This window comes from Chaetodon trifascialis, chromosome 19, assembly GCF_039877785.1.
Source record: "Chaetodon trifascialis isolate fChaTrf1 chromosome 19, fChaTrf1.hap1, whole genome shotgun sequence".
In the NCBI taxonomy this organism is placed as follows: domain Eukaryota; kingdom Metazoa; phylum Chordata; class Actinopteri; order Chaetodontiformes; family Chaetodontidae; genus Chaetodon; species Chaetodon trifascialis.
Window position 1 is genome coordinate 20,609,496 of NC_092074.1, and position 23,243 is coordinate 20,632,738.

General features: G+C 43.1%; 2 protein-coding genes across 5 annotated transcripts in view; one reads left to right on the forward strand and one right to left on the reverse strand.

Moving 5' to 3' along the window:
- The window catches only part of txlnba (taxilin beta a), a 356,647-nt gene that overhangs the window by 83,295 nt on the left and 250,109 nt on the right, over nucleotides 1-23,243 (forward strand). The gene's annotated exons all lie outside the window — the stretch shown is intronic.
- Nucleotides 1-23,243, reverse strand: part of adgrg6 (adhesion G protein-coupled receptor G6) — an 84,882-nt gene that overhangs the window by 8,581 nt on the left and 53,058 nt on the right. For 2 of the 3 annotated variants that reach the window (XM_070988154.1, XM_070988152.1), the window contains 20 exons: nucleotides 18,549-18,637; nucleotides 17,627-17,679; nucleotides 17,043-17,081; nucleotides 16,720-16,868; nucleotides 16,195-16,306; nucleotides 15,038-15,126; nucleotides 14,700-14,764; nucleotides 14,469-14,605; nucleotides 14,078-14,243; nucleotides 13,810-13,956; nucleotides 13,574-13,690; nucleotides 13,420-13,465; nucleotides 12,517-12,623; nucleotides 11,587-11,714; nucleotides 10,689-10,957; nucleotides 10,243-10,345; nucleotides 9,530-9,680; nucleotides 8,827-8,959; nucleotides 7,460-7,561; nucleotides 4,777-4,932 (listed from right to left, as the gene is read on the reverse strand). In XM_070988154.1, the coding sequence (XP_070844255.1) occupies nucleotides 4,777-4,932; nucleotides 7,460-7,561; nucleotides 8,827-8,959; nucleotides 9,530-9,680; nucleotides 10,243-10,345; nucleotides 10,689-10,957; nucleotides 11,587-11,714; nucleotides 12,517-12,623; nucleotides 13,420-13,465; nucleotides 13,574-13,690; nucleotides 13,810-13,956; nucleotides 14,078-14,243; nucleotides 14,469-14,605; nucleotides 14,700-14,764; nucleotides 15,038-15,126; nucleotides 16,195-16,306; nucleotides 16,720-16,868; nucleotides 17,043-17,081; nucleotides 17,627-17,679; nucleotides 18,549-18,637 (2,358 nt within the window). Of the gene's footprint in view, nucleotides 1-4,094; nucleotides 4,137-4,776; nucleotides 4,933-7,459; nucleotides 7,562-8,826; nucleotides 8,960-9,529; nucleotides 9,681-10,242; nucleotides 10,346-10,688; nucleotides 10,958-11,586; nucleotides 11,715-12,516; nucleotides 12,624-13,419; nucleotides 13,466-13,573; nucleotides 13,691-13,809; nucleotides 13,957-14,077; nucleotides 14,244-14,468; nucleotides 14,606-14,699; nucleotides 14,765-15,037; nucleotides 15,127-16,194; nucleotides 16,307-16,719; nucleotides 16,869-17,042; nucleotides 17,082-17,626; nucleotides 17,680-18,548; nucleotides 18,638-23,243 lie in introns of all 3 variants that reach the window. The other variant, XM_070988153.1, reaches the window with a different exon arrangement.

Sequence of the window (23,243 nt, forward strand, 5' to 3'; positions counted from 1 at the left end):
TATGAAGAGTGACACAAGCTCCCATTCCTGTGGCTCTTGGACACTTCGCACATATTCGTACATATAGATACACTGGGGTGTACCAATAAACGGACATTAAGGCTGCGTGTGGTCCACAGACTGAAGCACTGCACAGCAACAACAAATCGAGATTTACAGCAGCATCATCGCTGAACAGATTCCTCTGTGATGAAGTGAATCCACAAACCACATGGCCTTGAGGAGCGTCAACTTTGGAAGCGGCTACGATCCCCCTGCAGCTCATCACTACTGTTTCAAATCATTAAATCATCTGATAATGCAGAGATCGCCTTAACATGCTTTCGACTGCAAATGCCCTTCTGCTTCAATTTCTATGGCTGTGTTGCGGTTGAGGGACAGCACTGTCGTCTGCGTGTTGCATCTTTGTGCAATTTTCATAATTACATATTAAGGTTCAACAGCAACAGTCAGCTCAGGAAGTGGCGAAAGGGCATTTAAGTGTTAAGTCTCCTCAACGCCGACGGTTCATCTCTTCATTTAACCATGGCCACAGTCTGTCCCTTAAACGAATGATTTCAGTTGCCTGAACTTCACCACAAGATACTGCAGAAAAATGTTGGCGGTGAGAGCTTTGCAGACATGTACACTAGAAAGAAGTGCCTTTTGTTTTTTCCCCCCCAAAATATCAATGGATATAATGACTGTGTGTAATACAACCCCGAATCCAAAAAAGTTTGGACGCTGTGTCAAACTTAAGTAAAAACAGAATGCAATTGTTTGCAAATGAACTGTGTTCACGGTACAAAGTGTTCTGAGCTCATGTAGTAACATCCTTTATCCAATCATGTGTTCACAAAGTGGTGAACCTCGCTTCATCCTCGCTTGTGAATGACTGAGCCTTTCCAGGATGCCCCTTTCATACCCGATCATGATCCTCTCACCTGTTACCAATCAACCTGTTTACCTGTGGGATGATCCAAACAGGTGTTTTTGGAGCATCTTTCCCAGTCTTTAGTCGCTCCTGTCCAAACTTGATGTAACATGTTGCAGCATCAAATTCAGAATAAGCAGATATTTACAAAATTCAGTGAAGCTGATGTCAGACATTAGAATATATTGTCTTTGGACTGTTTTCACATTCTGTTTTAGTGATGTTCTACACAGTATCCTAGCTTTTCTGGGATCGGGGTTGACGGACGGATGAGGGATGAATAGATATTTTATCCCTGGGTGTAAATTTGCCAGTCACAGCAGCAGCACACAAACACACCACACGGCACAAAGAACAGAGAAATGTCCTAAAGTGGAGCATTTAGCAGCTAAAGAAGCAGATTTTTCCCTCAGGAGCTAGTAGAGACCAAACACAGAGCTAAAAGAGAGCGAATATTGGACTCACCAGGTGGACGCAGACACCACCTGGAAATAAGGAAGGGCATACAGTAACCTGTACTGTAGACTAAAGTTCAGTCTCACAGTTAAATGTGGTCACCTGGTAGAAACGCTCAGAGTGGGAATGTTTGACGTAGAAAAGCTGCAGCTGAGACTCTGCAAAAAGAAGTTTTCACGACAGAAATCTGTTTAATTCTGATGAACAAACTGGCCCGAGCATCGGCTAATTCAACTCTGGTCATCGTCCACTATTTCCAAAATTCTGACTAATTCACGGACATAAAATACTGTGTGTGTGTGTGTGTGTGTGTGTGTGTGTGTGTGTGGAAGTCCAGTACTCAGTGTGCTGCACTTGTTTCTTTTGATGTTGGAGAATCAAGCTTCGAAGACAAAGGTTGATAAAATCCTTTGCAGCTGTGCAAGCTGGAGAATTGTTCAGCATTGGCAGCAATAAAATCATAGCACCTCTTTGATATCTACAAGTGGCCAACATAATAAATCCAGTGTTTTTACAGAGAGCCCTTTGGCACAGGGAACAAAAAAAACTTGATGACCAAAATTTGAATAAAATTGATTTTCCTCTCAGAAATGTATTACATCATTTGTGCGCAGATAAAGTCCAACTGAAATGTACAATTATTCACTCCTTGTTATTTTTCAAAGGAATTTTTTGTTTTTAAATCCCTCGACAATAAATCTGAAATTCTTCTTTATCCCATAAGCCCCTGAGGCCCGAGCACATGTTTGACAGCTGACACATTGACAGCTGAGCTGAGTAACATAGGAACATCATAAACAAACTTGAGTTGATGAAGACAAATAACTACATTTAGGATCTGCCATTTGCAGGTTACACGTAGCTACAGTATCTGACCAGGCTAACGGGCACCAGTGTGGGCTGCCTGGCAGCTTGTTCAGAAAGCAAATCTGCAGGAAAGGCGTGTTTGTGTTTGCAGATGAGGAGATATTCTCAGGGGAGCTAATGTGGTTACTTAAGGGTCTGAGGCTTTGGGGTACCCTGGTGGTACAGCATGTATTTTTGGCAGGAGGCGCCATCACAAAACAAAACAGCAGAATCAAAGCTGAGGAAAACCCTCCGCCTGGACCCGAGAACAGCAGACTCAAAGAACTAAAGGCTCTTTTATCTGGTTTTTAATCAGGGGTAATTCAATTTTGCTGAATGCTGCAGCAGAAAAATACAAATTCAATTTAATTTCAGTAGGACTTTAACTGAAATAACTCTGCTGGGACAAGAAAAAAAAAAAGAATTTAAGTACGTACTTCTTTTAAAACTGAGAAATACCTGTTAATTGTCTGCTAACATTTCCAAACGTTTCTGACTTCTGATGAAATAAGGAGGTATGAAAAACACAATTAGACTCTCAAACCTTCAGGAAATGTGCACTAAAGGTTTTTCTTTCTGTCTGCTGAAGGATCTTTATTTTCAGTCGTGATCTCAGGACACGTGAAACCAAACTGCCTCAAGTTCCTTGCTGGAACTAAACTAGAATTACCACCTCGCAGTTGTTTGCATTTGCCAACCAGTCAAGTTGCAAGTTCCATGTTTGTCCAGACTCATATAATAGATGTAATGACGACTTTGAAGGTATTTAATAAAAAGCATTTATTACATTTTTTTGCCAAATGGAAGTTCTAACTATATTCACGTGTGTGATTCCAGTGAATAATGTCCAGCGATCATCACGAGGTGCAACAACAATCACCTGAAGCTCACAATCAGCACAGCTTGTGGTGGACTACCAGCAGCACTGAAGATCTAATCAATCAGCACAGTTTGAAGGTGGACACACAAGATTAAAGTCACCGATTCAGGATCTGAACAAATGTGAAATATGGTCACAGTCTGCCTTCCGTTCCTGAGTTAAGGTGTTGAATAGCGGTCAGTTTGTGGGACATTTTGTCGTTCTTGAGTTAACATGAAGAATTTCCCTCCAGGTGTTCCTAAGATATCATGTTTACAAGAATCCCTACATGCATATGGACGGATAACCTGAGCACATGATCCCTCTGGCCCTGGCTGTCGCCGTGGGGAGGCTTAATCATGCTGTGTTTTGCGCCGTAATTTAGTGAACAGATGTTAAATCTAACTGTGTGAGAATAATTAGGTCTCAGTGGGATCTTATTACGCGGTGTAATATTTGTTTGACTTTATATTCCCGCCTGCCAACATAATCCTCAACATTTGGCCTTAATTCTAACGAGGAAACACAAATTATTACATCCATTGTGGACTTTGATGTGAACTACAGCGTTAGCCTGTTGTTACTCTGCCCTTATTAAAAATACAAACAAATCAAAGTTAAACGAGGCAGATGTTAGCTTGGATGCAGTCGGTCATGGCGTGCTTGTTTTTGCACCCTGAGGCGCTCTGAATGGGTGGAGCTGTTTTAGTCATGTGTCAATGGCTGAAAATGGAGCCTCCTCCCACTCAGTGTGTCTCAGGCTGGGAAGATGGCGTGAACTTGTGTGACATCACATCAGTGACCAGCCAATCACAACACACAGTGGCTGCTTTCCCAGAATGTCTGCCAGCAAAGACATCGAGTTTGAGATCTTTTCTTTCTTCTTGTTTAGTAGAAATCAAACAGAAATGTTGAATTTAAATCCAAATCCACTCTGACCACAGACATTTTGGGAAACACAGAGCGGATCACACGATGCCGGAAGCAGGAAGTCAATCAGCCAATCAGCTTTAGCTTTACCTCCACGGGTCCTCCACTCTTGCTATTGGTTGGAAGAGCTTTCTACACACCAAACACAGAGGTAGATACATGAACATGACAGGTGAGAAGATATTACACAATCTCCCAAAGTGACAAACCTGAAATCAGTACAGAGAAAAAGGAACAGGAATCATGTTTACATGCAGACTACAGACTAATACAGACTACAGAGATAATTTGCTACAAATGTAAACAAATACGAGCTAAACTTTCACTGACAACAACAGTATACTTCCTGTTTACATCTCCCAAAGCATTATGGGAAATTATTAACATTTACTTATAGGTTTATTTTGTTGTTGTTGTTGTTATTGTTTTTCAAATTCATGCACAAAATGTACCGGCCAAAACTGAAAGAAATAAGCAAAATTTAAATTTCAAAATGAATCCAGTGTCAGACTTCGCTTCAGGACTGTTTGAGTCTGCATGTAAACACGTTTGCTGCACATCACACTGTTTTTTTTTTTAAATTAAATTCCCATTAAGTGATAATCTTGACAGACGAATCCCAAGAAATGATCTACATACTCATCAACTTCAGGAATATGTATTATTAAAGCGATAGAGAGAAATGAACCTGAGCTGCAGCAGCTGTGCAGAAATCATCATCCTCTCTAAATCTAATTTCCTCTCGTGATTCGCCGGCCCGTGTGCGTCTCACCTGTGTTGCTGTGTCGCTTGGTGAACGGGTTGAGCGTCGCTTTAGCTTTGGAGGTCCAGTTGGCGGTGCTGGAGCCGAAGGAGCTGGAGGACAGAGACTTGCCCAGGTTGTCTGAGCTCACCTTCTTCGTGTTGTTGGTGGCCGTCTTACTCCAGTCTGCAACACAAACACAGCGATCAGCAGCCCCTCCTGGTCAGACTATTGGCCTCCTGCATGTTTATTTTGGGAATTCTAACAGAACACGGATGCTTTGTTCCATCTTGGACTCCCTCTTGTTCCCTTTCACCTCTCGGCCTCCCATCATCCGACCTTCCCCCCACATCTATTCCTCCACCTTCTCTTCATCTTTCACTCACTCCTTCACTCCCTCTTTCATTCTTTGACCTTTGGTCTTTGTCTCCCTTCCCATCTTCTTCCCCCTCCACCAATATGGAAGGCTGTCATGAACAATCATACAGACATCAGTGATACAGAACAGATGTGCACAATTATATTTAATAGAGGACGGGTTTGAGACATCAGGGCCCAGTTTCATGTGTCTGCAGTTTCAAATGCTTTGACTTAAATGCTAAATGTTAACTATGACAATACACTGATGTAATGTTGACCATGTTAGTTTAGCATGTTAGCATGCTAACGTTTCGAGGAAACACGAGGTACAGCTGAGAATGATGGGAGTGTCATCAGTTTTGCAGGTTTTTGGTCATCAACAAATATATTAGATGCACTAAAAGTGCTGTCAAAAATATGGCGTTATTACTGTAACACGTTGTGAATGTGAATGACTGCTCAAAGTGAGAATGTTAGTGTGAAATAAACTCTACACGTTGCTGTTTTCAATTAAAAAACATTTGCAAGCAAAGCAAGCCTAACCACTTTTCCATGTTGATAGGAGTATTAAAATGATAATTAATGGGACATTTAGAATAGATAAAAACTTGCGATTAATTTGCGATTAATCGCAAGTTAACTTTGACATTCATGACATTAATTGCAATTAAATATTTTAATCGTTTGACAGCACTAATTAAAGTATTGAATTATGGTGTGGCGGCACAGTGACGCAGCAGGTAGTGCGCGTGCCTCACAGCAAGAAGGTCACCGGTTCGATCCCTGGGTCGGGCCTTTCTGTGTGAAGTTTGCATGTTTTTCTCGTGCATGTGTGGGTTCTCTCCGTGCACGCCGGCTTCCTCCCACAGACCAAAAACATGCTCATTAGGTTAATTGGTGACTCTAAAATTGTCCTTAAGTGTGAGTGTGAGCGTGAATGGTTGTTCGTCTGTATATGTTGCCCTGCGATCGGCTGGCGATTGGTTCAGGGTGCACCCCACCTCTCGCCCATTGACAGCTGGGATAGGCTCCCGCAAACCCGAAAAGGGATAGTCGGGTATAGACAATGGATGGATGGATGTAATTATGGTTGTTAGAGGATCACCCAAGTCATTATTCTTAATCCTGATGGGAACACAAAAGTCTGAACCACATTTCATAACAGTCCATCCAATAGTTGTGAAGCAATTTCATTCATAACCACAAGTCACGAGTCAACGTCATGGTGGTGTAACAGGAAAAGTCAGCGGAACCAAAGTTATTGCAATTCATGCTGAGGGGAACATGAATGCCTGAAATCAAGTCAAGTCAGTTTTTTTTTTTATAAAGCTAAGAATCAAAAATCAGTTTCCTCATGGGGCTTCACAATCTGTGCAGCGGACGACATCCACTGTTCTCAGACCGTCAATTCAGAGGAGGAAAAACTCCTTCAACAGGGAAAAAAAAGGAAGAAAGCTCAGACAGAGCAACCAGGAGGAATACCGTGTGAGCAGAACAGATAAAAACCTCACAATTTATTCTGATTTTGATGCAGAAATACACATATACAGTGTGTAAAGCGTCAGTGAAGAGAATGATCGATGGGGCCGTTAGGCGACTTTGGGCGTTGCCAAATTTGAATTTATGGCATCCTGTCGAAGAGCTGCTGAAATATTTCAGTCTGGACCAAAACTGTAGACCAGATGACAGACATTACTGCTGTTTGTCTTGACACGCTGTGCACTTTCCTGCTCTATGATGGACAGATTGATAACATGCAAACACTGAACAGCGTCAGCTCGAATGTTACCTTCAGGCTGAAACATGCCGCACGCTGTCGAGCAAACTCAATCACTCTGTTTGTTCGCACATGGGTGGATATTACATGATGTTCAGAACATCACTAATAACAGTCAGAAAACACTGATCCTTAAGCTCAGAGGTGAAGGATATCTCTTACTTTACTGCACGGCTGATTTAATAAAAATTCTGCATGCATGATTTTATGAGTAAAGCACACATGAATACATTAGAAATGCATTTACATGAACTCTGAACCTTCACTGTGCAGCGGTGCAGTACAGCACAACCACATAAAGTGCACCTGGAGGACTCCCCTGTCTTTAAGAGATGATGTCTTTTATCTTCTTTTATTAGCTGTGGAGCCGAGCTGTCTTAGGTTCAGGTTTTAATAAAGTGTCTTCTGTTTTTTTTTTTTCTGCTGCTGTGGGAATCTGGCAGGAGTCCTGCAGACAGATTTGACAGGACTCCTGTGGAGAGACGTGAATGAGCTTTATTGTTCTGCTCTGAACCCTCGAGATAAGCCCATGACAAACAAACACAGAGACAGACAGACAGGTGGACAGACAGATACCTGAGTTGTCTGACAGCCTGAACCGTCCACAGCAGAGGTATCTCCTCCACTGCTTCTGGACGTTTTCTTTCAAGGCACAGTGGAAGATAAATATGAAGAGACCTGCAGAAAGAAAGATAAAAAAAATCTGCTTTACCGCCTTTGTCTGCATCTTTGTTCAATTCAAACAGTCTTCGTGCTGACATGTTAGATAATGTACATGTTTGCAACTCCCATTATGATGCAATGGAGGTACACGAAGGATACAGAAAATGAGCTTTTAGCTACATTTGGTACAATACATGCAATGGTGCACTGAAATTAAGAAGGAACAGGTTGAAGACAAAAACGTGAAAGATCAATTCAAATAGAGCAACTACATTCACGCGGCTCTATGTCTATTAAAAGAGATTTACAGTGGTTAAAAGAGATCAGCTTGTCTAGTTTGAAGAGTTTCTGCAGGTTGCTCCATTTGTGCGGTTCATCGTATTTTACAGACAGTTTCTCAGACTCTGTATTAACACGGTGATCCTCGAGGACCACGTAAGTACACATCAGGTAGTTTGCAAAGAAGAGCTTCAAGCTGCGGATAGACAGTCCTTTGAAGGACTGAGTTCATTAATCTAGCAGCATTAAACAGCAAGGCATTAAACACTTCAAGGTTCATAAAATGCTTCAGTGAAAAAGATCTGACTGCCACATTTGTTTGCCCAGCAAGGTGCACCATGATTATAGGGCAGAGGGAGGAGATCTGGCATTTCATCCACATAACCCCAAGAAACAAAGCGTGCATTGAACGCATCACAGCTGAGACGGTGGAACCTTGAACAGGTTCCCGGGGTTAGAATGAACTATGTGATATGATTGAACTGATTTACAGAACTGCGCAGACATATAAAGCGATGATATGGCATTTTGAATAACATCTGCTGCGCTGCTGACAAAAATATGCCAGTCAGCGGGAGACTGACTTTGACGCCTTTGCACCAGACAGCATCTTTAACACATAACATATCCCCAATTTCCAAAACAGAACCAAGGATTTTTCCTGTTATCGGGGCATGCTTGTCTACAGTGGATGTTTTCATAAAAACAAACTCTGGCTCGGGAATCGTCTAATATTACTGTACTGTAGTACAAATCAGACAAAAATGTTTGTCCAGAAAAGTGTTTGAAATTCCTTCTGACAGCGATACGTGGTTTGGATCTTTGTACCGTCAACGATGCGTGCTATTGGGCAGAGGACGATTTTCTACTGAACTGTAAAGGTTGTCAATGTGAAATACTCATTGTCGAGCCTCAAACGAGTGTTTTCCCCGCGTGGAGTGCAACGGTTTGCGTCAATAACAAGTGGCTCTCGTCTACTGAAAGTCAATGAGTCCAGTTACCTTGCAGCGAGTTGAAGATGGAGAAGAGGTACATGAAGGCCAGGTTGACGGGCCCCCAGGCGAACAGAGCGAAGCCCCACGTCATCCCCAGCAGGAAGGTGAGACTGACGACGCTCCGCAGGTTTCGTAGAACCTGGATGACAAAAGAAGAGCGTTCACTGTTTTAGTGGACATCTTTAACTTCCCCTCTTGTCTTTTCTGTCCTCATAGATTTTGCTTCGCTCGGTGGCGACTAACAGTGAATAAGAGGTCCGTGTCTCGCATCGTCCAGCGGTTTGCAGCTTAATCAGAACCAGGTGCTTCTCAGCTTGAGGATGGGAAACTTCCAAGAGAAAATGGGACTGGAGCACTTTGCAGTCTTTGACAGTGCACATAAAACATTTCCACCCTGCTTTGTCTCCATCAAAGTCATTTGAGAAACACACTGTTTGTCTGTTTGCACTATTTATTGCTACACTGTGCTCCATTGCCCTTTACTCTCAGACATGAATACCATTCTAGTTAAACAAAGGTGAAATTTAAAACAGAAATTAAATCGCTGTTGAAAGGTTATGGCAACCTTTTCTTTGTTAATCCGTTGTGGCTAATGCCGCTCACGCTAACGTAACGCTAACTAAAGATATACCATACATGAGGACTCTCACCACTGCTGGCAGAAGGCGAGGTAAAGCTCAGAGGAAACTCCTTTCACTGGAACACTTACCTCCTCTCGCAGCGTGCGGTTGCTGTGTTTGCCGTTGCGGCCGCAGATCTGCAGCATCACCACGATGAACATGGCCACGTTCAGCAGAAACACCAGACAGAAGTAACCGACGCAGGTGGTGTAGAAGACGACCGAATTCTGGATCCAGCAGCTGAGGAGAGGACACGCAAAACTACCTGTTAGCTTGATGTAAATGCTTCACTGGAGAATCCTTAAACTCTTAAAGGTTAATACTGGAGTGGAGGACACACACGTCACACAGGGTGAGACAGTATTTTTTGAAAAGGCTCTGAAACAACTTTTTTTTAGCCATAATGTGCATAAATAAACAGAACAGAACACACATAATCCAATAATCCATGTCCGTAATTCAAACAGATTTTGATCATTTTGACCTTAAATTTGTTGAAAATCTGTTTTCAACATCCGTCATATTGAGTTTTTTTTGGATTGTTCCAGAGCACCAGATGCTGACTACAGATGGCAATTCTGTTTGTTTTCATTTGAGCAAAACCTGACAAGAATAAACCAGAACTGAATAAGTTTGATTAATAATGTCTTTGATTTTATGAGCATATTTAGGGCCAGAAGTAGCAGCGTCTTGCATTTGAAATTTCGTTTTATGTTCCATCAGTACACCCTCTGAATTACTTCAGCATAAATGTGTTTTCTCACATATCTTACATTGTTTACTTAGAACTATATTTACTCACAACTCTGAGGATCCCTCTCCAGACTCTCCTCTGCCGTACTCCTGCAGGCCGTACGAGTTTTTATCAACAGCTACAACGATCCCCACCAACACCGCAGGGAGACCTGGAACAAAGCACACGATCGACAGGCACAGAGCTCCCTGAATAAAGCTTCATTCGTAAAGTCTCACAAACGAAGCAGCCCATCACGTCATTTTGAGTGTCAGGGATGAAAACAAAAAGTGATTAAATAAGACTTGAAGGCAAAATGACCAACAGACCAACGAAGTAGGGCATTAAAAAACACACAATGTCACATAAAAGAGGTAAATATCACATGACTCTCACAGCTGTGTGCACTTCAGGACTGAAGCCGTGTAAGCGTTTCAACTGCTTTTAATGTTTCACCGCCGCGGCTTTCTTCAGAAAAGGTGGCAGTTATTTTCGTAACAGTTTAAGACCCTCACCCCATCCGACGATGCAGAACTTGAGGATGTATCGCCGTATGTAGGTGTTGAAGACTTTGACCAGAGCGATGTACATGTGGATGGACTCCAACCCCATCCAGGTGAAGGAGGTCAGCAGGAAGTAGTGCAGGAAGATGGCCACGGACAGGCACAGCCAATCAGCTTCCAGACTTGCCAGCCAGCCGTCTAAGAGGAAGACCATGTTCAGGAAGAGCAAAGAGGTGCTGAGGTTCATCAGGATCTTGGAGGGGTAGTCACGCCGGAGTTTTCTGTGGGAAGGGAAGAAGAGCAAGGCTGAAATTTGATTTTGTTTGCCGCAGTTTGCTGTTCCACAAATATGTGTGTATATTTATCTGTTGAATGAATTTTCATCTCATTTAGGAAAGGCCAGACCAACGAAAGGACAGCATGTGGTGAGAGAGAAGTAAAAACGCTTCTTCCTGATCAGGCACCTGCACTGAATCACATGAAGGACTTCAAATCTATCATACAGATGTCGACGTCCATCTTGTACGTTTATGTTGATAAATTTAAATTCTTTCCAATGGGTTCGCTGATGTAGCCGTTTGTTCAGACATGCGGTGCTACCTTGAAGTTTCCTGGTCGTTATCCAAATATCTGAATCGGCTGGCCTGAACTTTAAACATCTGATTGGCCCCATGTGTGAACAGAGCAGGTTGTTCTCTGGAGAATTCACGGCGAGTGTCGATGGGGCTGCTTCGTACTCCTGCTTGCCTCCATATGCTTTCCACTCTTCTTTGATATTGCAGATACATCTCAAATTAATCTGCCTCCTTCTGCACACTCTCCCCAGGCGCTGCCACTCGCCTCATGTTTGTGTGTGTAATGTCTATTTTTCATCGGTGTATCTGCAAAGTTGTGAAATGTTGAAACTCACTCGAAGGCGATGTAGGTGAGCAGCGTGGCGGCAGAGAAGATGGCGGAGATACCGCAGCCGATGTAGGTGATGAAGGTCAGAATCTTGTTGTTCTTCAGGTCAATGTGGGGTGAAGCTCCTGAAATGTCCTGGAGACGCAGACAGAGATGCCACGTATGATAACGCAATGCTAAGATCACAAATTACCTGAGACAGCTTTAAAAAGAGACCAGAGAAGAAGAGAGTGTATGTGTCCAGCATCATTTTCCCCTCAGGATATAATGCAGGAACTGAAATCAGATGATGTGTTCAACAGGTGGAAGCTGTGCTGGTTAAAATGGGCTTTTGGAGGGACATAAGGACACACAGACACGTGAGCCTGGTGAGAGACCATACTAACACAAACACACACTGACATATACCATGAGGACGTTACTGGAGCACTGAGAGTCGCTCATTTTGAATGGAACAACCTGAATGTGATTGATCAAGGTCGGTTATAAGGACCACAAAAACAAAACCCCTCATAAGAAATGCAATATTGCATAAAAGAGGTAAATACCAAGAATTGATCATGATGTTTCACAGCTGTTTGCGCTAAAGACCTTGTGGTGTTCAGCGTAGATTATGTGGCCACACACTGATGAAGGCCGGATGGCCGAAAACATTTTGCGCATTGGCGGACAGATGACTGATGGAACTTATTAAACAATGCATAGCTGAGCGTGACTCTCTTCTTTGCTCTCTGTGGCACTTTTTACAGACTGACCTCCAAACTGAAGTCTTTTTCAAATTTCTACCCTGTTTCTTTGCTCCAAAACCTTTTGTAATTAAAGTGGCATCAAACTGATTACACATCTAGAGTTTTTAATAAAGTTAGAAATTCCATCTCAGCCATCGACAGCAACAGGATTAAAAAACATCAAAGGCTCTGATAGAAAACAGTCTTACCATGAGGATGCCAAAGTGTGTCAGGTGGTCACAGAGGCAGATGGTTTTGTTGCTGGTGGATTCTTCGGATGCTCTGCAGCCTTTTCCGTTCCAACCTCCAGCACCACCTGGTGGCAGCACAGAGGTATTACTGCTCATTACAATCACCAGGAACATTTAGAGCTTTCAGAAGATGAGCACAGTCACTTCACGGCGAGCCGTGTTGCTCGTGGTCATTTTCATCTTGGAAATTTTAAGGATTCTTAAGGATTTAAACCCACTCAAAAGATTCCTGCCCTTTCCACATATATTGCACAACATACTACAGGACACTGTGCAACATTTTATAAGAAATACATTAAAGGAAGCAAAACGCAGCTTATAGAGTTATGCTGCTATCAAGCATGCAGAAAAAATTACTCTGTTGGAAAGAAATATGCAAATAGCAATTTGGGGTTCAGTATCTTGCCCAAAGACAATTCAACATACAGACTGAAGGAGCCGGGGATCAAACCGCCGACCTTCTGATTGGTGGACAATGGGCTCTACTCCCTGAGCCACAGCTGCCCCTTTTGGAAGCAGTAAGAAAAATATTTAACTGGAACTGTTTCAGTTTTTCTTGGGACTCGATCTCAAAGCTGCTTGGTGTTGGGTATCTTGGACTTGACTCAAGTAGTCTGCTTCAATACAAACGTGGAGGTTTATCTACATGTGCATGTGGCCTGAAGTATAAAGGTAAATCATTACGTACTCAAGCACTGAGTTTCCCAAACTACAGCCATCAGAACCTCAGTGGATGAGACAGAGTTGATAAAAGGAGCACTGGAATTAAATATGCTGTGTCTGGGCTCCCTGTAGATCAGAGAACCGGTGATGGACCTGAAACGTTCATGGTGAAGTGACGACAGACGCACACAGACTCACTGTTCATGCTGAAGTCCCAGAACATACAGACTGGATTCAGGGAGGGCTGTCAGGAGAGAAGACATCTTTCAACACGTTTATCTTTCTTCACTTTGAAATCTATTATCAGACTCACGTATAGAAGACACAAAGTCCAAACCAACATCACCTGTACCTGTTCAGAGAGGTGAGCGATCTCAATCTCCACCGGATCCATCAGGTCGCTGATGGAGAAGTTTCCCACACTGCTGGCCACCACGTAGCTGTTTAAAGAGCGACCGTCCTGCTCTTTCTGAAAACCAGCCGACAAAAATCAGTCAGCAACTTTTCTTATCTGTCCATCGGTGGCAGTAGTTTCTGGATTTATTTATCCAGGTGTGTCTCAGCTGAGGCAGACCGGACTGGACTGACCTGGAACAGGTTCGTGCTGCTGAAGAACATGAAGTTGATCCTGGACAGAGACAATCTGTCGCCTTCGCTCAGGGAGACGCTGGACAGCAGAGAGGCCGGGAGGGTGACCTGAGCTAAAGGGTTAATCCTCTCTAACTTGAAATCAATCTGAGGGAGGAGGAGGAGGAAGGTGGGAAGGAGAGAGGAAGGAGACCAGAGGAAACAATTGAAACGTCAACCCATGAAGAGGTCAGCGGTACCGTACAGATGGAGGAGCTCCTGGTGTTACCTGTGGTTCGGTGCTATTTGGAGCTATGAAGGCGCTGAAGGACGTCCCGTTGAACATGGTGGTGTTGAGGGACGATATCCCCAAAGCCAAGTGTCTGGAGGTGATGGTGATGGACGGACCCTCGAACTCGATCTTCTGAACCAACTCATCTACCGTCTTCAGAGCTCTGAGGAGGGAGAGAGAAAGATGTTATTCAGTAAAATATCGGAAATAGGAAATGCGACATCTCAATGAACAAGATCATGAGCAGCGATAAAAAGCCGAAAGACAGACGGTAAAAACAGTTTTTGACTGAGGAGTAGAGTACAGTAGAGTAGAAGACAGTAGTATACTACTACAGTAGAGTAGATTAGAGTAGACTACAAGTGAAGTAGAGTACAGTGAACCGTACTTCTCGGAGGTGGCAGCCAGCGCCGTCTCGGAGCTGGTCATGACGTTGGAGATGATGGTGACGACGGTGGAGGCTAACGTGGTGTTGATCTTGGCCACGTTCACCAGCTGCTTCACCTTCGTCACCACTTTGGACACCTGCAGAGAGACGAAGAGGAGAAGAAGAAGAAGAGCTGATTTATTCTGCTTGCAGGATCTCCGTTCAGCCAAAGAGAGATGCGTGGACTCCCACCTCCTCATTGGACAGCTCGTTGTTGGTGATGTCGGCGAGTTGAACCGCCACCTCGGCTGCATTTTCTGCACAAAGAACACGGAACGAAAGGCTTGGCACAAAGAAAGGACTCAGAAAGGTTTCATTTTAAAAAAACGTCACATTTCTCAGTATCTGATGTCTCGTCTTATCTTATCTTATCTTTTCAGGACACGCAAGGCCTTTAGATAACTCCAAATATAACTGACTGTAATTCTATATTTACTCGTATTCTTAGAATCATTTACTGTGAAGTCCAAATGTTTTTCAGTCATAATTAACTCTCCTAACACCACTGCTATTGTCCTGCCTGAGCACACCTGCTGACACCTGGATGGTGTCGATGTCCGTGCAGTTACTGAGGTCTGCAGCCGACCAGTGGGACGAGAAGTTCTTCGAGTCGATCAAACTGAGACGGACAGAGACAGAGGGAGGATGAGGACGTGTTGTTTTATGGTTACTGACCAGCTGGAAACACTGATAAAACAGAGGGAGATAACCTTTTTTTGACATGTACTCAACTGAAAATCAGCTTCACCGATTTTTGTAAATATCTGCTTATTCTGAATTCAAGAGACAATGGCCTGTCCTCGTGTAATGTTTCATAGAAAGAAGTGTCTGGAAGATGAATTAGTCCAGTTCATCACCAGCAGACTCGGGAACATCTTTTGTATTCACGCAGAATCTTCCACCGTGAACAAAGCAGCCTCCACCAGGACTTCTTGTTTTTTCTGCACAGTGTTTTCCGTCAGAGGCGAAATTGGCCATCTGTTCACACGAGCCGAGAGCAAACTGAGCCGTTGTTTGACTATCACTGATTAATACCGAGTCGCCTCTGTGTGTCTCACTGCTCCTGAACGCTCGCCGGGAGAAGAGAGCAAATTAGATTCCAGTGTCGTGGAAATGCCAGCGATCAGGACGATCCTGATTAAAGCTGCTGTTTAAAGTCTAATGATGAGCAGAGACAGATTCGTATTTCAGAAAAGTTTGCCATGGAGGTTCTTAAAATTTTATTTTCACGCAGATGTTTTGAGATACTTGTGCTTCATTGAGTGACTTTTCATTAAAGCGCAGGAAACCAAAGGGACCTCTTTTGAGCCATAAAAGTTTAAACAGAACTATAAAATCCAGGCATCAAAGAAAAAACTGCATTGTTTCTTAAAGCAACGAGTCAGTTAGCAGCTGAAACCAGAGCACATGGAGAGAAGTGAGACTTAAAGGATTCAAATATCTCATCACATTGACTAAAAACACGTAGAATTTTTATTATATGACCTCGTTAAATGTCTTTGTTTCATTCTTCCTTCAAAGTCAGAGGTTAAAAGAAAGGTGTTTCGCTGGTGTTTGAGCGACTGTTGATCGACCCCGGCGAGCTCACCCTACATCCAGACAAAAGGCTGCTGGTCATTCTCAAGTGACAGTGAACATATGAGGGCTGACTAGTTTCCCACTATGACTCCATTTGTGTGTATGTTACCAGGTCCTGGAGGTGCTCTGGTCCTTGTTGGGGAAGCAGGGCAGGTACTGGGTGACGGTGGGTCGGCTCTCAGGCCAGCGGTAGTGGAGCGGATTCTCCTCCGGGCAGTTTTCTATTAGGAAAAACAGGAGTTATTTAACATTTAAGTGATAACACAATGGAAAAGATACATGAAGTGCAAGCAGAATAAGAGTGCCAAACAGATCAGGAGGATCTGATAAAAAAGCGTGGGTAAACAGAGAGGGAAAGACAAACAAGATGACAAATAGTGGGAGATTGGACAAAGGGAATCTGCAGACAACAAAACTCCAGATGGAGGAGACATGGGACCAAATCAACAAAACCCATGAATAACAAACAGAGAGAATAAATCAAATAAGAACGTCCTGGAAGAGTCTGTTTGTGTTCAAGCCGAAAAAGGTATATCGTGGGAAAACAAAACCTCAACAGACCTTTAAGTAAACTGACATGTCAGATGAGCTAAATGCTAATGCTAAGACATTTTTCCTCGGTGCAGCTCCTCACCAATCAATCTGACATCAGTGGAGCCCGGCTGGATCTGCAGGCCGGCACCCATGAGCCCCTGACTGTTGGACAGTCTGGCAGACACAGCGGCTTCACCCAGACTCTGATTGGTGGTGTAATAATAAACCAGCAGGGCCTGGCAGGTGTAGCTGGAGACAAAACGAACTTGAAATAAGCTGAGGTGCAGACGACAATCAGGATCATGCTCAAATACACTTTGACTGCACATCTGAGGGGATTAAAAGACCTTTTTTCAGCTGATACTCAAATTCAATACAGCAAACTCAGAAAATGACACGACGAGTTAAACAGGGAGCTTTTACCTTGTTGGGTTTCCGCCACTCTGTAAAGCAGACTGGACACTGGAGAGAGACAATGTTAAAGAGGTGAGACAACAGAAGGAAGTAAGTAAGAAAGACATGCAGCAAAGGGTCCAGGAGGGACTCAAACCCAGGACGCTGCAGCAAGGACTCAGCCTTGATACATGCTACATGCATCCCCTTTGAGGATTTATTTCAAACCATTGTTCTACCGCAGGGAGCTCGAGAGATAGACTGATGTGCTCAGTATGTATCCTGGGGGTTAAGTTCAGACATATACTGCCCCTGAGTACAAATTGACCATGATACATCTGAAAGGTCGACAGACGTGCTAAAAGAAATTCTACTGGTGTTTTTTAGTTTCATCTGGCTGTCACAGGATTAAATACTGTCAGGGTGTTTTAAACTGGTGGAAAGAAGTGAAAAAGGAACATTTGAAGGTCGAATTTACCTGGCTGACAGTGAGAGATGACTCACCTCCTTGAATGTTTAAACTAAAAATAACAATTGTTTGACGCAGGCGTGTGATTGTTTTATTCTACAAGGACAAACTGTTGCACAAAAGCTGCTCAAGTCTGGTGAATTACCTGACGGAGTCCACGTAGACTGCATGGGTCCAGTTCTGAAAGGTTTGGTTCAGCTGCAAGAAGAAAACAAATCAACTCAGTCACTCAACCACTAACAGAAGCTTTTGCTGTTTTTCTTTTGGATTAATACATTTCAAGGTTTTTGCTCTCTGCATTATGAGTAAAGTAGTCCAACAGTCTAAGTAGACTTTGACAATTTCTATCTCAAATATTACTCAGTTTTATTGGTATTTAAATCAATCAAGGTATTTATTAGTATGTATGTAATAATTTAATCTTTATTTGCTAAAAACAGGCAACACTGTGATATTCATGACACACGGTTGACGTTTGGCACAAACCTAAAGTACAAACATAAATAAACAGTGTACAACTTCATGTGACAGGAGGGCGTAAACAAAGTCAAAGATCTTTATGTGCGCAGTTACGTTCAGTGATGCTAACCGTCAGTTCCAGAAACGGGCAGGTTTAATGGTCTTCCTGGCTGCTGTTTGTTATGTGATTTATGCGGGACTGAGGACAAAGTCCATTCTGTTTTATTGCTCTTAATATGATTTAAGGGTGCCATCTTTTACTAAAACCTGTGTCTTCCTCTTTCATGTGAGTCTGTTGGTTTGTGGTAATTTGATTAAAGTGCAAATTAGTCAGTGAAGATGCACAAAAACAAAATATTAAATGATTGGATCTTTATTGTTGATTTGAGTTTAAGTAAAGTAGGCTACAAGCAGGGGGTCGATCGGGGCCCATAAGTCATTTTGCCATTGGGTCCCCCCGAGTGGATTAATTCAGCCATGCACATTCTCAGTATTAAAAAAAGACTTTTAGATCTCAAATTTATGTTTCGGAGGCTTTCGGTCCTCCACACTAAAGGTCAAACTCTGAGGTGACAGACAAAAGCTACCGACAGCTGGACTTATCTTACCCAGAGAGCCACAGCTCGTTCAACATCAGCCTGGTTCAGCGCAGCGCCACCGTCGTCCACCACAAAAGAAATCCGGTAGAACAACCCCTCTGCAGACAAAGACGACAGGAAAGAGAGAAATGGAAAATAATACTTCAGTCTCATTTTGGCACAGACTCTTTCACACATATCACGGAGCTCTTCTTCATGTGCCCGAGCCACATAGCAGGAGATGAATCGAGCGGTTGGAGTTAATCGAGCTATTTAAAAATCCAATTTGACAGTGTAAAATGATGAGGAGGAATGTGCCGCCTGACAGATGAATACAGCGGTTGTGATGATTTCTCCCCTTGGTGAGTGGGACCATCAGGAGTCAGGAATGTTTCTGTCGGAGATTCAGTATCTGAGTGTCATTCACTGTCTAAATCATCAACACATCTGCGTGTCTGCAGCCTGAAACCTCACACATTTAACCTTTAAAAACACATATCACACAAAAACATATACCGCATATCTGAAAATGAACTTTAAATATCAAGTTTTTGACTTTCATATTGAAAATCTTGGTGAAGCTTTTTTTTATGGGTCTGTAATTCCCTAAATAAGTTTCCTGGAAAGGGAAACAGAGAAACATGTGAGTTTAGTTAGCTTTGGTGCTGTTATGTTGATTTCTTGAAAGACCTGCTTAAATCTTAATGACTGGAAAAACTGAGGGAACCTTTTAAACCTAATTTAATATTACTTATTATTGGAAACACTTTTTCTCCTTGCTTGTAGAAAAGCTTCGCACATTTGCATGTTCAGCTGATACTGTGCACTGAGCAAGGGGAAAACACTCAAGGGTGTGATTGCAAGTAATTGCATTTAATTCAAGTCAATGTAGTTTATGGTGTAAAGCCCAATACACTAAATCTCACATTTGCCTCACGAGGCTTTACAAGCAGCAACTCCTATTCTTACACCATATGGACCTGTAAAAATAATTTTACCAGAATCTTTTTATATAAGCATGGAATAATACTCCAATGTTTAATTATAGATCATTTTGTCCTCCAAGAAGATGCCCTTGTCAATAACTTGCATGATTTCCCCAACTACAGACACACAGTGTGCTGAGACACTATTTGACATTTACTCTCTGATAAGGCTTTTTTTTTTTGGCTTTCAGCTCTCCTGCTATGTGTCAAACTGGCCACTAGGTGTCGCTCTGGTATCTAGAATTGTTAGTAAGAGCTACTGGATGGTCAAAAGACTTCTACTCCATCACTTCTGGTGGGAGACCCTGCAAGCTGCAGACCTACAGTTGCAGGTTTTCAACATTGCAAATATTTCAGCTGGATTTCACAGCAGTCTGTAAATCTCCGCAGAGATGGGATGTCTATTATTTACTGTCTGAGAGTACAAGCAGCAGAGCAGGACATCTCTACCAAGAAGCTGGATGGACTGAAAAACTCAGGATGTTTTTCAGGGAACATGGAGAAGAAGAAGTCAACGGTGTAAAAAAAAAAAGGATGAAAGATGTGTAGATAAACAAGAAAGGTGGAAGTCTTTATAATGGATGGTGCAATGATGCACCGATAAAAGAGAAAAAGATGTAAATAGAAGAGTAGAGCAAGAATAAAGCATTTCAATAAATTTAAACTACAAGTACCAGGGTAAATACTACAGTCTGATCTTAATTTCCTACACACGGCTCAGAATCACAAAGAGCCAATCATCAGCCTCCAGCACCTGAAGGATCCCTCCCATCCACCAGATTGACAGCTATGTATACCAACTGTACCACCAAAAAAAGTGGAATTACTGATTTAAAAACAGGTATTCAACACCCAACCACCTTAAGAAGTAATTTGATCTTGTATTCAGTCTTAAAATCGTGTTTGTTAATGGAAAGAAGCGTCATCTGCCAAACAGGTCGCTGATATCCAAAGGATCTCAACCAGCTTCAACAGCTTTTGTGTTGAATCAGAGAATAACATAAGGCCAAAAGTCTGTGGACGCCTCAATACTGTGATAGCTGGACGTGTTATTCTAAAACTGCTAATCATTTATCAACCGCTACAACAGCCTCCACTATTCTGGTTTCAGGCTTTCCACCAGATGTTGGACCTTGCAGCAGGGCTCTGCAGCCAGGATCTTTTTCACAAGGACTTGCAAAACAGTAGAAAACTCTCTTTGAGGGAGTCCTTTTGAAACAGGAGTATTTTTTGGACTCAGCACGTGAACAGAAAAAATGTGCATGTGTTTTACACACTGACTGAAGCAATTTGTTCCCATTCAGGCACAAAAACTTTAGAAAAGTCCAACACTGATGACGGGCCTGCCTGGCACGCAGCCATCCCAGTTCATCCCAGATGGGCTGGTGGTCAACATCCTCCACACCAAACTGGGAAAAGTGGAAAGGGACAAACGCAAACTGTAGCCATAAAGTTGGGAGAGCACAATAGTCTAAAATGTCTCTGTATGCTGTAGCATTAAGCTTTCCCTTATTTGAGCTAAGGGGTGTCCATATACTTTTGGCCATATGATTATGTTGCAATATGCAAGCATATGTCACTCAATTAAATACTTTTTTTTTCTCTTTTATGTCAACACTTAAATGCAGAGTACGTCATATCTTCTGCTGGGTGTCTCCCAGTCAAAACAGTGCAAGCAAAAGACACATTTTGACAACACCATAAGGTCATGTGGGATCATGGGAGTTGTTGTCTTGATTGTTAAACAACCATCTTCACCATGAAAATCTATCTGCCGTGACTGATGTAGGTATGTTCACAGCCGTATTTTACTGTGGAAGTGTTACTTATTGTGCGTTTAAGTTAATCTCTTATCTGCTTGTTAAAATGACTAGATTTTAAGACTTAATACAAGTTGCTATGATGATTTCTTGTTTTTACAGTGCATGCTACGGTCATTACAGATTGTTTTATTTCAATCTCTACATCTACAGTTTTTTTGTTACTGAATGACATACTGTTCCCCGATGACAGTCCACACAGACATGTAAAATGAAAGCGTTGTTTACATTGGCAAGGCAATGCAGGCTTGGCTGATAAATCCACAGTTGGGGATCCAAGGCCAGGGTGCACCGTTGCCTTTTTGAGGATGCTACTGCCACCACTGCTAGCTGACGTAGTGACTGCTTTGAGCAAAGCTGTTGGAGAGGAGTTCTTTGTGGTTATAAAATGGTGGGCGTTGACGACCACACGTAATGTGGGGGAAAGGTGGGCTTCCTTCACATCACCATCAGTTTGATGTGGATCCACAGGCCCATTCACAAATACTCCTGAGCTCAGACTCCCACTGTGATTTGACACACTTGGATTTGAGTTCAAACTAGGCTTTGAAACTGTTAAATTCGATGATGTGTCTGCAATCACACCGAGATCTGATGCTGGTTTGCTGCCTGTCATGTTTCTCTGTGGTGCATTCACACTTCCAGGTTCTATTGAAGCTGAAGCATTTTCAGCTTTTGTGGCGTTTGTTATTTCAGTTGGCACTGACGGAGAGTCTTTGATTGTTATAGCAGAGGTTGACACTGTGTCTGCAGTGTGGTTGCCACTCCCAGGAGGTGGGAGCTCCTCAAACCCAGAAATGAAGCCTTGACCTGGTGTATCGATAGAGGAGCCAGTGGGGGATCTGAAGATTGGCATGGCAGAGGGAATATTAAGGCCAGAAATGTGCAGGGGGTTCGGAATAACTGGAGCAGCAGTGGGTTGCGCTGATACTGCAGAGCTAGGCACATGACAGGGTTGAGAAGTGGGGCAGGGAGAGGTAGTGTTCAGGGCAACTTCTGGATTCAGACTTTCATCAGGCTGATGGCCTGTTGGAGCATTTAACGTTACATCCTGAGTTACACTGTCATCGGCGTTTACTGCTGAAGAAGCCAGCTCTGCAGCAGAGGCATGCTCACCTGCAATGTGTATTTTTGGAACAACATCTGCAGGGTCAAATAAAGCAGAGAGATGTGGCAGTTTCCCAACTGTAGTGAGATTATTTGAGACCTCTGGTGACAGTACTGGACCACTGACAAACCTGGAAGCATCTGCTGTTGTTTTGTTTGCAAGCTGTGGCAAAACTTCCTCATCATACTCTTCAGCAGAAACAAGCGGGGTTGAAGCCTGGTCAACAGGAAGTGATTGTCTGACTGTAATGAACTCTTGGATTGACTCTGATGACTGGCTAACAGGGTATGTGGTGGATCTTTGGAAGGACTGTAAATGGTTGTCCTGGGGGGATCGGGTTGTTGTGGGCGGGTGGAATCCAGCAAACGGCCAACTGGGCGACAAAGAGACAATTTCTGCCTCGTCCATGCTGGCAGACACTGCTGGCAACGGCACCCAACCCGGGAGGTGAGGAGAGAGAGGAGGGGTGATGAACGATGAGAGGGGAAGCGAGGAGGCAGTTACATGGGGAGGGATCGCAGCAGAAATTTGAAGGGAGGGAAAAGGAGGTATGAGGGTTGCTGCAAGAGAAAGAGAAGGTAAAATCGAGAGTGACAGGGGTGGCGAAGTAATGGCAAAAGAAATTAAGTGGGACGACTGCTGCTCAAAATGTGTTTCTTCATTTTGTGTATCCTGCTCTGGCCTCTGACTTGTTACAATGGCAGGTGGATTTAACGAAGGCGGAGTGGGGTGATTAAACACGTCGTCATGGCCAGTGACTGCCTGTGAGCCTGTGGAGTTAGTGTGGGCATCAGAGGTGGTGTTTGTGTTC